General features: G+C 39.4%; 1 protein-coding gene across 2 annotated transcripts in view; it reads left to right on the top strand.

Moving 5' to 3' along the window:
• Positions 1–12,762, top strand: part of scube3 (signal peptide, CUB domain, EGF-like 3) — a 114,008-nt gene that overhangs the window by 96,861 nt on the left and 4,385 nt on the right. For both annotated transcript variants that reach the window (XM_032575639.1, XM_032575563.1), the window contains 12 exons: positions 1,701–1,817; positions 5,760–5,882; positions 7,231–7,347; positions 7,441–7,536; positions 7,667–7,783; positions 8,798–8,959; positions 9,068–9,271; positions 9,359–9,520; positions 9,609–9,776; positions 11,070–11,231; positions 11,338–11,535; positions 11,619–11,771. In XM_032575639.1, coding sequence (XP_032431530.1) covers positions 1,701–1,817; positions 5,760–5,882; positions 7,231–7,347; positions 7,441–7,536; positions 7,667–7,783; positions 8,798–8,959; positions 9,068–9,271; positions 9,359–9,520; positions 9,609–9,776; positions 11,070–11,231; positions 11,338–11,535; positions 11,619–11,771 — 1,779 coding nt within the window. The remainder of the gene's footprint in view (positions 1–1,700; positions 1,818–5,759; positions 5,883–7,230; positions 7,348–7,440; positions 7,537–7,666; positions 7,784–8,797; positions 8,960–9,067; positions 9,272–9,358; positions 9,521–9,608; positions 9,777–11,069; positions 11,232–11,337; positions 11,536–11,618; positions 11,772–12,762) is intronic.

The following is a 12,762-nucleotide window of genomic DNA, read 5'->3' as shown; positions in this document are numbered from 1 at the left end:
TTTGTACCAGTAAAGGCAATTATGGTACTAGAACCATTTCTCCATCCATTATCATTAACAAAAGCCATTTTTAGTTATCCAAGATAAAAAGAAGCAAATAATGAGTGCAAGATCAAACTATACGCCTACACTCAGTGTAATATTCTGCCATATGTTTAACATGTTAATCCTGAATGCAGTGATTTTGCTGTAATTTGGATGGGTTCTGTTGCACTGATGCAGACATTTGCTGTCATTTGAAGTCTGGAGGTATAAAAATTAAACCTAGGGTTTAGTTTTTACACTAAACCTGGAGTGTAGTGTAAAAGCACTAAACTCTAGGTTAGTGTTTGTTGGTTTGTAAGTCAGGATGGAGCATTCGTGTGAAGCTCCCATCAGCATTTTTTTAAAGTCCTGATTCACTTATGATGCAATTTAAGAAGGTCATCAGAACTCATGTTGTCTGGACAAAGAAAATGTCTTTGGAATTCAAGCAAAATGTATTTATTTCTTTTAATCAACCCCTTTTAAAAAACAATGAGACCTAGCCGAAAACTGGAATGAATGGAAACTTGTTTTTTGCAGCCTTGTAAATAAGTGTTGTAGCAATCGTCAGCGCTCTGTACTTTGGGTTAATGCTAAACTATGTAATAATAAGTTACAGATTCACTTGTGGCGTCAATGTTGCAATAAGAAACCTTTTAAGGATAAACTCAGTCACGATGATTATTTTCCATTGGGATTTAGAGTAAAGTTTATCCTTAATTTGCCAAAAACAAACACTTTTTTTGCAGCGCTGCACACAGTGTGTGCCAACAAGGAGAGCCATCAGGACTCCAGACGTCATCAGTAATCAGTAAGGGCTCTCTGTGGTGTTGGAGTTCAACAAGTCCATTAAAATCATTTAAATTTTAAATATTTTTTTTTTTTACCTAAACTGCTTGCTAACCCATTAAATGAGATAAAAACTGTCTAATCTCTTACTGTTTAGAGTATGTCTTTGTCAGCTTTGAATTTTCTAGTGATTACCCCGTATTTATGAGTTTGTGTTGGTCTGTTGTATAAACTGCTAGTTAGATTCACTGTAGTTTGTGGTTGTAACCTGACAAAATGTGGGAAAAGTTCAGCGGGTATGAATACTTCTGCAGTTGCAGGGTAATAACTTTGTCATCTTGTTGATGACCCCTGGGGCTATTTAAAAACCTAGAGGAGGTTCACTTTATAGCAGATGAAAGCATAATATTCCTGGGAAAATCCAGGGAAACTTTAATAAACAAGCCAATTAGACATCACGGAAAGTTGTTGCAAACCCCTATTTTCTCCCAGCATGTGCTGCCTGAGCTTGGCAAAGACTGACACTGACATTAAAGAAGAACTTCATCAGAAGTCCTAATGGCATGCAGGCTTATGAGAGCCTACTGACAGACAGGAAGATGCTTTTCTGGCTGTGGAAAGGGGAAATCAGAAAAACAGAAACCACTGAAAGCTGCATTGTAGTCTACAATGGTAAAAATGATCCAACATTAAAGCACTTTTAATTTTAATTTGATGCTGGATTGAGACACTGATTCATCAGTAGCATGCCTAAAGTGTAGAGAAGGGAGAAGTTTGTTAGGTTCTGCTTCATGAACAGAAGATATGATATGAGGGTGGGACAGCAGAAGATCCAGATCCACCTGCTTTAAATCATTTTTTATTGCTTTGTGTTTTTGTCTTTGCAGATATTGATGAATGCTCTTTCGACCGTGCCTGCGACCACTTCTGTGTCAACTCTGCTGGCAGCTTCCAGTGTCTCTGTAATAAAGGCTACGTCCTGTACGGCCTGGCCCACTGTGGAGGTGAGCCAACATGTCTGTCTGGGGGGGCAAATCTCCTGTCTGTCATCCTTTGTCTTCATCCCAAACAACCTTTTTCTAATTCTTTCATGTCTAACAGAGAAAAAAAAAGATTTACATAAGGTATTAAGTATTTTTATAAGCTTTATACATAACTTCACTCCAATTTTACCCAACCTTTTTGAAAACACTCGTATGACAGATGATTCAAACACTTGCCATCCACTGTCGATGCATTTTAACTATTTTTGATGGTATCTCTCATTTTCCATCACTGTCATCAGGGTTGCATTTACAGCTTGCAGTAAAATTGTGTTTTATGAATACCTCAATCTTATGAAATCAACACATTTTCCTTAACTTTCCTTCCTAATACTTTTTAATGCACTGGTTTACAACCAAATGAAAGTCTTCAAAACAATCTTCAGTCCTGACAGTGTTGTCCTATGCCTTTATGTCAGCATATGCAAATAGGAAAACCTTCTTTACACCAGAGTCTGCAGTCTGACATTAGCATTCAGTTAAGAGAATAGATGATCCTTTGGAGAGTCTGCAGAGATTATCTGGTGTCCACTAAGAATGATTACCCAGGATGGTGGGCGAGTGTTCCCTAACTGTTTTTCTTATGCAGAAAATTTGTAGTGATTGTTTGGATTCTTTTTGTTGTGGCATCAGAAATCCGGATAGTTAAGTGTTCTTGGAGGAGCCATTTCTACACCAGTGACAGTTTAGTCATGACATGTAGCTCATGGTTATCAAATACTCTGAAGCAGAACTGGTCATGCTACCCTCATGTCCGAGTTATATCCTTGTCAATCTTACAAAGGGCTGGCAACGCTCCAAGCAATTTGATGCAAAGATCTCACCACCTCATCTGAAATACAATCTGCTTCCCAGGTTATGGTACATTTAAAGACAAAAGCACAGAACCTCATTCACACACTTTGACACGTTTTATCCCTTGCAACCTTTTGCATGTTGCAGAACTTGTCACATAATACAAAGTCTGATGACTTAACTTCCAAAGTATTGGCAGGCAACCCGGATGACAGAAAATCCATAAAGTAAATGGCATCTAGCTCTACATCTGTGAGTTGAAAACTGCCTGCCAGGGAGCTACAAACCGAACTGAAACAATACTTTTATCTCACCTGGCTATTACCCTTCACAGGACAATTTATTGTCTCATTGAAATGAGCCGAATCGGACATCACTAATACATCACATTGTTAAAACTTTAGCTCCACTGATATCCTCTACAACTCAGGGAGAGGCATATGTATTCACCAAGTATGTTAAATATACATTCCTTTGCACTGATTTCTTCTAATTATTTTATTTCACTGAACAGTTCTACTAATATATTGTTGTATTTATTAAAGTCATTTAGATCACCCCAAAAATTGTCGATTCAGGTAAAAAAAAAAGAAGACAGAAATACTTCAAAAACATAGAGGCCATATTGTTTAAAGTTTAGATTTTCAAGAGTTTGCCTTGCGATGAGAAAAAGTTTTCTCTGCATTCACACACAATGCTGTATCCAGGTTTTCAGGTTTATTAGGTTCAAGAGATCCGTTCCACAGACGGGCGGCTGTATTAGCTGTCAGCTCCGGGAATAAATGCCCCTGAATTGGATTTGCAAGGCTTTTTCTCACCTGATGGACGGCGATCAGGGCCCGCTGGGCTGCTGAGAGGAGTAAAGATGGTCTCAAGTAAATGGCTCTCCATACTATTGTTGAGTGAGCAGTTGATGAATGATTTCCCCTCGCTTTTCAGCACTGCTGTCACAACTGTTGGATAACCCCTGAGATTTATGGTGCTCCCAGTTATACTTCTCTCATTCTTCTGCACAACTAAGGTTATGTTATTTCCTTTGTAATTTATGAGCTGGAATACGGCTGTACAGGAGAGCGGCGATCTGTCTTTGACAATAGTCGCCTTTAACGGAGCCAATTAGGTCAGTGTCCTTCTGTCAACAAGTTTCCCTTTGCACAACAGTTCAAGCTCATACAGATTGGATGAAGAGGGAGAACACGTTTTTAAGCTTTGCCTCACATTCTTAACTAAATTTAAGTCTGAATTTTGACTTTGGCTTTTAAAATATAATTATCCTTTGATCTAAATTCTCCCATTGCTGTATATGATCTGTAATCCAATAGATTTTCTGCCAGTATTGCCTTGTTCAAGCATTGCTTTCTGAAGAAAAGCATCCCCACAGCATGCCGCTGCCACCAGCAGCTTCCAGTGGATAGTGTGTGTTAAAGTTGATGTGCAGTATTAGTTTCCTGCCACACATTCAGCTTTGAATGTTGTCCAAAATGCTCAGCTTAGCTCTTATCTGATTTGAACAGCTTTTTGCACATGTTTGTTATGTCTCCTATAAGGCTTGTGGCAAACTTTTAATGGGGATTCTTATGGAGGCTTTCTGCTCCCCAGCCCTTTGTAGGGGACTTACCAAGAGCACAACTAATAGCTGTCCTGTGGACAGATTCCCACCTGATATCTCCAGCTCCTTTCAGAGTTACGATTAACCTTATGGCTTCTTCTCTGATTAACGCTCTCTTTGCCCCTGCCTGTCAGCTTAGGTGGATAACCGTCACTTGTTTTGTTTGCAGTTTTTCTGTACGCTTACCAGTTTTTAAATGATGGATTAAACAGTGCTCGGTGAGACCAACAAAAGATTTGAGTACTGGTAATCCTGCTTAAAACCTTTCCATATTGTTATCCCTGACCTGTCGAGTGTGTTTCTTTATTATGGTAATTGTTCATTAACGTTTTTCCCAAACAAACTTTTACAGTATTTATACTGAGATGAAATCACACGTGGTTGTAATGTAACAGTTTGTGATTTGCAAAGCACTGTTAATAAGAAAATTGCTTAAGTTTTGATTAGGATGTTTAGTTTTTAAAAAACACTTTTTAAGTTCTTGAGGTTTTTAATGAAAACACACAGAAAAACCTATTGAAATTTAAATTCGATGACATTCTGATGAACTCACCTACTCATTCAGAAACTCCTATGCCTGACGCTTGGGTGTCTGAATGTCATTTTATCTTTCTTTTTAATTCGGGGATTTTTCTTCCCTTGGCTTGTCTCAGCACTGATGAACATGCACAGAGATCTGGAGAAATGTTAGAATGCAGCATTTGATGATAAAAGAAGTCTGGCAGATGAGCTCCTATTCCATCAGATATCCATTAAAGGTCTTTGTCCTTTAAATTGAGTGCTTTGATGCGAAGGATGAACAGCACATCCCTCACAACGTTTTCAAGCAGCCAGCTCTGCCTGTTGATGAAGTCATCATCTTCTTCAGAGAGTGAAGCAGCAACGCAGGCTGTTTTTATCTTTTCACGGTAAATAATTAAATGAGACAAGAAAGAGCTTTTCATATCAGCAAGCCAGATCATCAATCACGGCTATTATCTACGTCTGTTTCCTCCTTATGTGTGCGCCACTTGTCCGCGGCCTGCTTAAAGAGCTCGGCTTAACCCCGCGAGCCAATTCTCTGTCTGGCCCCGAATGCAGCCAGACTCCATCTGGATCCCGGGTGCTTTTTGCGGTTTTAGCTCAGCATGTGTTTGAAAAGGTGATTATAATTTACTGCTTACCACACGTCTTCCTCTCCAAAGAGCCCGAAAACTTCTGACCATGAAATTGAATGTGGGTGACATCAAAACAAGAATTCACTTCTGTTTACACGCAAACACATTAATCTGCCATGCATCCAAAACCAACAAGGAGAACTGAAGCAATCATAGAAGAACTCTTTACAACTGGAGAAAGCCTTGCCTTCTACAAGATCTAGTGCTCTCGTGATATTATTTCCTAATACTTTATCATTATTTTTTTCTTTTTATCATTCTTTTTTCTTTCACACAAAATCAGTTGTGCCTATCCTGTCATGCTTGTTCATAAAACGTTTCTGTCACTGCGTCTTTTCGCAGATATTGATGAGTGCAGTATCAATCGTGGAGGCTGTAAATATGGCTGCATCAACACTCTGGGGAGCTATGAGTGTACCTGTCCGTCTGGATACAAGCTTCACTGGAACAAGAAGGATTGCATTGGTATGTGACAACAGTGCCCCCTAGTGGCTTCTTTAGGAGTGTGTGTGTGTGCTTGCTGTTTTACCTAAAATTGTTCAACCCCAACAAAATACCCAAGCTACTAGTTTAAAAAGTTTGACACAACTGATATTATGAGTGGTTTCTCCAAACTGAATGAGGAGAGACACTTTTAACATCTTCTGTTATTTCTAAGTTGCTCAACTCCTTCATATCAAGCATTTTTAGGACTTGGCAAAGAAACCTTTTGCTATTGACACCTGCTTTAAATGTGATTCATCGGCAGATATGACCTTCAGGCAGTGTTCCTAAAATATATTATTCCATAACTCAGGATTCAATATCTGAAATTGAATTATATTCCTCTGTTCTTTTTCAAATACCATCTACATCTTACATTTTTGAAAGAGTTTAAGTCAGGAAGCTATGATGGCCACTCTATCTTCTAGGATGTCCCATGCAGCCATGCAACCACACATTTGCTTTTTCTTCCACATACTTCAGGTTTCCAGTGTCACATGAAGCAGCCTCAGAGCATCACTGAACCACCACCATGCTTCACTGTAGGCAGGGTGTTTTCAGCATTCACTTCCTTCCATTGAGTTTGACTTATTGCTGCACATAGCAGCAGCCTTTTGGCTAATGCAAGCTGAACCTTCAGTGCATGCTACTGCCAAGTCTTTCTGCAGTTCATTGAAAGGTTTTTGACCACCTGCTTCTTCTGGAATCTGGTGGCACTGATGGCTTCCTCTTTCTGCCACCAGGTGGTGCACCCACTGCTCATATGACAGTGAAATTTGTGAACTATGCTTCCAGCTGAATCTGTAGAAAAATCCAGGGCCTTTGCCATTTTTTTGTATCTGTTCCTTGTTTGTGTTTGTGAAAGACAATAATCCCTTTTCTGGGTTTTTTTTCTTTTGCACAATTCTCTTGACTTTGCATCTTTCTAACATCCAATGAAATGTTACCTTCTGTAGTTCAGGTGTTTGAAGTGTTTTATCTCAAGGACATCTGATGTAACTAATCAAGCCTGTGATTTGCTCTATCTCCATCTCTGAGTGTGGAGTGATTTACGAGTGCCTGTTCTTATGAAGTACTCACTTCTGGGCACTGAATTTGCAAATATTCACTAAATGTATGATCTAGTCTTGAATTTGAATGCAATCCTTGTATTATGAGTTCTTTTGGCTAATTAAACGATTTTTGTGTAATTTGTTTATTGCAAATGCCTCAACAATTGTGCATTTTGCTGATAAGCTGATATGTTGTGGGTGTCGGATAATTGTAGCTGCAACTGCAGCAGCTGTTGTGCAAGTTTTGGACATTTACCTGTTAGCTTTCTCTCTTGTAGAGCTGGTGAAATGTCCTCCTGGACTTGTGGCACCGAAGGCCACCCTGACCTGCAGCAGGACGGGCAAAAAGGAGAGCTGTTCGCTAACCTGTGCTTCCAAAGCCTACTATCTGGCAGGTATATATATCACACCGAGTCAGGGTACAAACACAAAACAGCAAACTGGAGACATTTGATCAACAGTTCTTGCTCTGGCACACTCTCTTTCAGGGACAAATAACAGCTACTCAGTCAGCTGCGGCATCCCGATTCTCACGGGCAAGCCCCCTGCAAGGATCAATTCCAGCATCATTCAAGGCTGCGTAGGTTTGTTATCTGTTGGTTTTTATTTAAAATCGAATATCATGAACTATAGCAGCACAGGTTTCCGTCTGATTGCTGGTAGCAGCATGATGCTTCAGTGTCCTTCCACCCACCAGGCTGTGTTTGTCTGTAGAGACTTTGGCGTCTCCAGTGAAACAGAAGGCTTCTTTCAAGATTAAAAATGCCAAATGTCACCTGCATCCAAAGCTGACAGGCAGAACCGAGGACAGGGGACGGACACTGGGACCAGGTCAGTCTCCATTAATGTCTGTTGTTCTTCACTGATGGCTCAAGATCAAAATTTTACCAAGCCGAGTGACACAAGAGTCCCAATTGGATACTAAAATAAAGTTCATATCTGTAGCATTTTAAATCATATATGGTTTAAAATTAAAGTGTGGTAAAATAACATATCGTGCATCAGTATCACATAGTGTTAGTTTGTCTTGTGATTATGTTCACCATTATAGTAGTCTTTTGTTCCAAAAGGAGTTTCTGCAGAACCTAATGCTTTGTACACATCTAATCGGTTCTTTTTGAAAATGAATGTCTCAACAATTTCATTTTAAAAAATAAAATGTACACACAAAAATTGGTTTAAGAAAAGTGTTCATCCACACGCACCAGATGTACAGGTTGAACGACTTTTAAATGTCGATTTGGAATCATGTCGAAGCAAGTATGTGGATTAATTGGCGCAGATTGTTATGCGCTGGACACTAAATCTCCATTTTCCCCTGTACACATACAAACGCAACAACAGAGGTTTCTCAAATCCCCTCCTTGGTGAGAAATTTTAGCTAGATGAAAGACCAAAGTGCATAAAATGGTTTTAGTTTTTCAAGATATCTGTGTCTGTATGGACTAGTCCTTAGAGTGCTGCTCCAGTATGGGGTTGCCTCAGTTAAGTTGAGGTAATAATGCAAAACTTACAGCAAGATGCATTTTTGAGAAAAAAAATATATGTTGACCAGTGATTCAGTGTTACTGAGAGGAATCTGCAAAGCAGGTCACCCGACGAAGGCAGAACAGAAACTGCAGCAGCCAATATCATCTCTCTTTCACAGTGAATATCATTTATAAAAGATGGAAGACCTAGATTGTTTAGAAAAAAAATGAAATGTATTATATTCCAGATAAAAGATGCACTGCCTCTAGTGCTTTTGTGATAAAGTTGTAAAAAGTGTCACAATTGTCTGATTGAACTTAAACTTAAATGGTGTGCAGTGCTTCCTCGTGGTTTTCAATAACGTTGTCTCTGCAGGAGGGGGGCAGCCTTGCAGCAACTGCCAGGTAACATTTGTTAACCTTACATGTGACTCCTCCAAGAAAGCTAAAGGGCGACATGCTCGCAATCCCTCTAACAAAGGAGTAACACGCATCACTTTGGAGCTGGAAGCTGAAGTCAAACCTGGAGACACGACAGGTTAGTCATCTCACTGCCGCTCTATGTTGATCCTGTTGTCCAGACAACACGTTTCATCATTACTCTGAGTCACAAAACGTTTTTAAATCAAAGTTTTTTACTGATCAGGAAGCTGCAACCTCAGCTGTTTGCGGCAGCGCATGGAGAAGCAGGTGAAAACGTACATCAAGGCTCTGAAGAAGTCCATCAACCAAGAACGATTTCTGATCCGGGTTGCTGGTTTGGAGTATGAAGTGGCCCAAAAGCTTCCTCAGGTTGCACCCATTCAGGACCACTGTGCCCCAGGCTGGGAGCGGGTCAATGGCAGATGTGGTAAGGCTGGACTAGTAAGCTCAGTTCATTCTTTTTAATGCTGACTCATCTCTCACCTGTGCTACTTTTTGATGGTTTTTTTCCCAGTTATGTGCTTGGCAGGATCCTACTACCACGGGGGACAGGAGCGCTGTGTCCAGTGTCCACCCGGGACTTTCCAGGAGAAAGAGGGCCAGCTGGCCTGTGACCTCTGCCCTGGCAGCGATGGACATGGGGCTGTTGGAGCACGAAACATCTCCTCTTGTGCAGGTGAATTAAACTGAGCATCCATCTCATCTCGTGCAGCTCATAGAAATGTTCTAATAACCATGTTCTGTGATCCTTAAATCAAATGCAGGCCAGTGTCCTACTGGTTACTTCTCCAGCGATGGCTTCAAACCCTGCCAGCCGTGTCCTCAGGGCACCTACCAGCCAGATCTGGGAAGGACACTTTGTTTCCCCTGCGGTGGAGGCCTGAGCACGAAGCGGGAAGGTGCCAGCTCCTTTCATGACTGTGAAGTCAAAGGTCAGATTTGTTTTGAAAAATATCTCAAATATTTGATTTCACTGAATCAGCTCTTCAGTGAAACATTCCTACATCCCTCCTAGCCTGCCATTCCCTGAGATGGGCTTTGTAAACTAGTGCTACAATAGTTTGCAGAAGTATGCATACTTGTGAAAGTGTTACATTAAGTCCACAGTGTACGGCCGCAAACTGATAATATGACATTTTTCTCGAGATTTTATGAAACAAAGTAGTTCATAATGGTGAACTACTGAAGTAAAAGAATACACACAATTCCAACAGTTGAAATTGTTAAAAGTATAGCATGCATTCATGTAGCTGTCTGAAGATAAAACAAATGTTGGAGTAGATGCTGTAATCTGTTTAAGTGTAAGATTTATGGCCTAAATCTGAAAGATGATGAGTGGATGACGTCACTACAGATGCTTCCTCTTGTAACACTTTATTTGACGAGGTGTGAATAAGACTTGACATGACACTGTCATAAAAATGACACAACACCTGTCATGAACATGAGTAAGTCTTCATGAATATTTATTACGGTTGTCATAAAGTGTCATTCTTTAAATCATGACACTTTTAATACAAAGTTGACATTATTCAAAATGCCTTTGTGACATTAATTAAAACATTAATCTAGACAAAAATGTCTTTATGACAACTTGACATTAACCAAGAATCATCATATGTCATAAATAAGTCATGATAGTAGTCATAATATCAATAAGTGTTATTACACTGTCAACAGCTTTAACAAAACAGTAATTAATATTTCCCCCTACCTGAAATAAAGTGGAACAAGTAGGACCAACAATAAAGATTTCATTAAGCTTTATTACACTGTCAACAACTGTCATTTAATAACAGTCATTACGTGTCATTACAGTGTGATTAATATTATCTCTTGCCTCAAGTAAAGTGAAACAAGTAGCAACAGTTATGAAAATGTCATTAATTGTCATTACAGTGTCAAATGCTATATTAACAGTCATTAATAAACACCTGGAAAACTGAGAATCTTCAGACATGTTTTGTTTGAGACAACATAACACTTTCTTAAACAACTTCCATATTTACACTTCAAGCTTAGAAAGTTATGCATAGTGATTAATTAATCTTGATTAATCTGATGCATTTTTTAATCAATTGACAGCACTAATATTTACATTATTTACGTTGCACCTCAATGTTCAAATGGTAATGCAACAAAATAGAAACAATTTCTGTGCACAAATGAAGTTAATCAAACTAATTTGATGAGAATTAATGGGTTTTTTTAACTCCATCCTGCAGTTCAGTGTTCTCCAGGTCATTACTACAACACCACCGTCCACCGCTGTATTCGCTGCCCAGTGGGGACCTATCAGACAGAGTTCAGGCAGAATTACTGCATCACCTGTCCGGGAAACACCACCACTGACTTTGATGGGGCCACAAGCGTCTCGCAGTGCAAAAGTGAATTGGAACATTAAGACCTAAAATCTTCATATGTTTTTTTTATTATTATTATTATTATTATTTTCAAGAGCTACAGTGACCTGGCCTGCTTTTGTCTGTCTAGACAGGCAATGTGGTGGTGAGATGGGCGAGCTAATGGGTTATATTGAGTCACCTAACTACCCTGGTAACTACCCTGCTAACGTGGAGTGTATTTGGAATATCAACCCACCAAGCAAGCGCAAGATCCTGATCGTGGTGCCGGAGATCTTCCTGCCCTCAGAGGATGAGTGCGGCGATGTTCTGGTCATGAGGAAGAACTGTGAGTTTTCTCTCTCTCTGGACTCATTAGAGTTAATAGAGGGCATAAATAATATGAGGAAGGATTATCTGTGCTTGTGCAAGGGTCAGCGACATCCATCACCACTTATGAGACCTGTCAGACGTACGAGCGGCCCATCGCCTTCACTGCTCGCTCCAGACGTCTGTGGATAAACTTCAAGTCTAATGAGCTCAACAGCGCCAGAGGTTTCCAGATTCCTTATGTTACCTATGATGGTACGTAGCATCCTAGTTCACCTTAGTAGACAGTTACTTCTGCAAAACATCACATACAGTTACACCCAAAATCATCCTTAGCCCTTGGAAAATTAGGGCTTAAAGTAATGTTATTTGGTTAGCATGTCTTTTTTCTGACTGGAAGTAACAATAACATTTTAGAGCAGCACAGTGAGAGTCCAGACTGAATCTAATAGTGAATCTGTGGAGAAAGTTAAAGATTAGGGTGATGGCAAGGAGGCTTTCTGACTTCAAAGATTATGTTTTCATCGCCAAAGATAAATTGTCAACATACCAGCAGAAATATGCGCAAAGTCAGCTAAAGCTTATCATAACGGCTTCATTGCAGTAATGTCAATAATGATTTTTCCACTGATTGAGAAGGATTTAAATAGATATTGCCAACTTTTTAAAATATCAATAAAAACATATTTTACATTTTATAATTTTTCAGAGATACCTGTCTCATTTCCTGTCAGAAGCAAACTTCTCAGTTGGTTTCAGTAATTTTAAATCTAATCTGCCAGATGTATGAATAATTTAAACTCAATTAACTCAGTCCTCCTCTATCTCAACCAGAGCTTGTGTTTTTATAATGTTAGAAAATGGAAAAATACTATTTACAAGTTTGCACAGAACAATTCACTTATTTTTTTACAACGTTCTCCAACTTTTGAGTTTTTGTCTTGCTTTGATGGGCAGTGAAGTATTAAAATAGCATCAACTCAACTACTTTACTTATTAAACGTTTTAAATTACTATAACTCTCACGTCTCGACTGAAAGAGATTCAGATTCCAGCATTGGCTTCTGCAGATGATCAGTCCCACTGCACAGCTCAGGATCCAAGGCATAAAGACAAATCCAAAAATCCTTTGGTTAATCCTGAAGTGGCACAAGTACATTTTTCATATTCGCAGTGTTGTGATTGGTTAACATCCTATATGTACATCTTTTAATCTATTGATTTCTAAAATGGAGATGCTAACCTG

The sequence above is a fragment of the Xiphophorus hellerii genome, chromosome 1 (assembly GCF_003331165.1).
Source record: "Xiphophorus hellerii strain 12219 chromosome 1, Xiphophorus_hellerii-4.1, whole genome shotgun sequence".
Taxonomy (NCBI): Eukaryota; Metazoa; Chordata; class Actinopteri; order Cyprinodontiformes; family Poeciliidae; genus Xiphophorus; species Xiphophorus hellerii.
The sequence above is the reverse complement of the archived record's forward strand: the minus strand, read 5'-3'. Positions and strand labels throughout refer to the sequence as shown.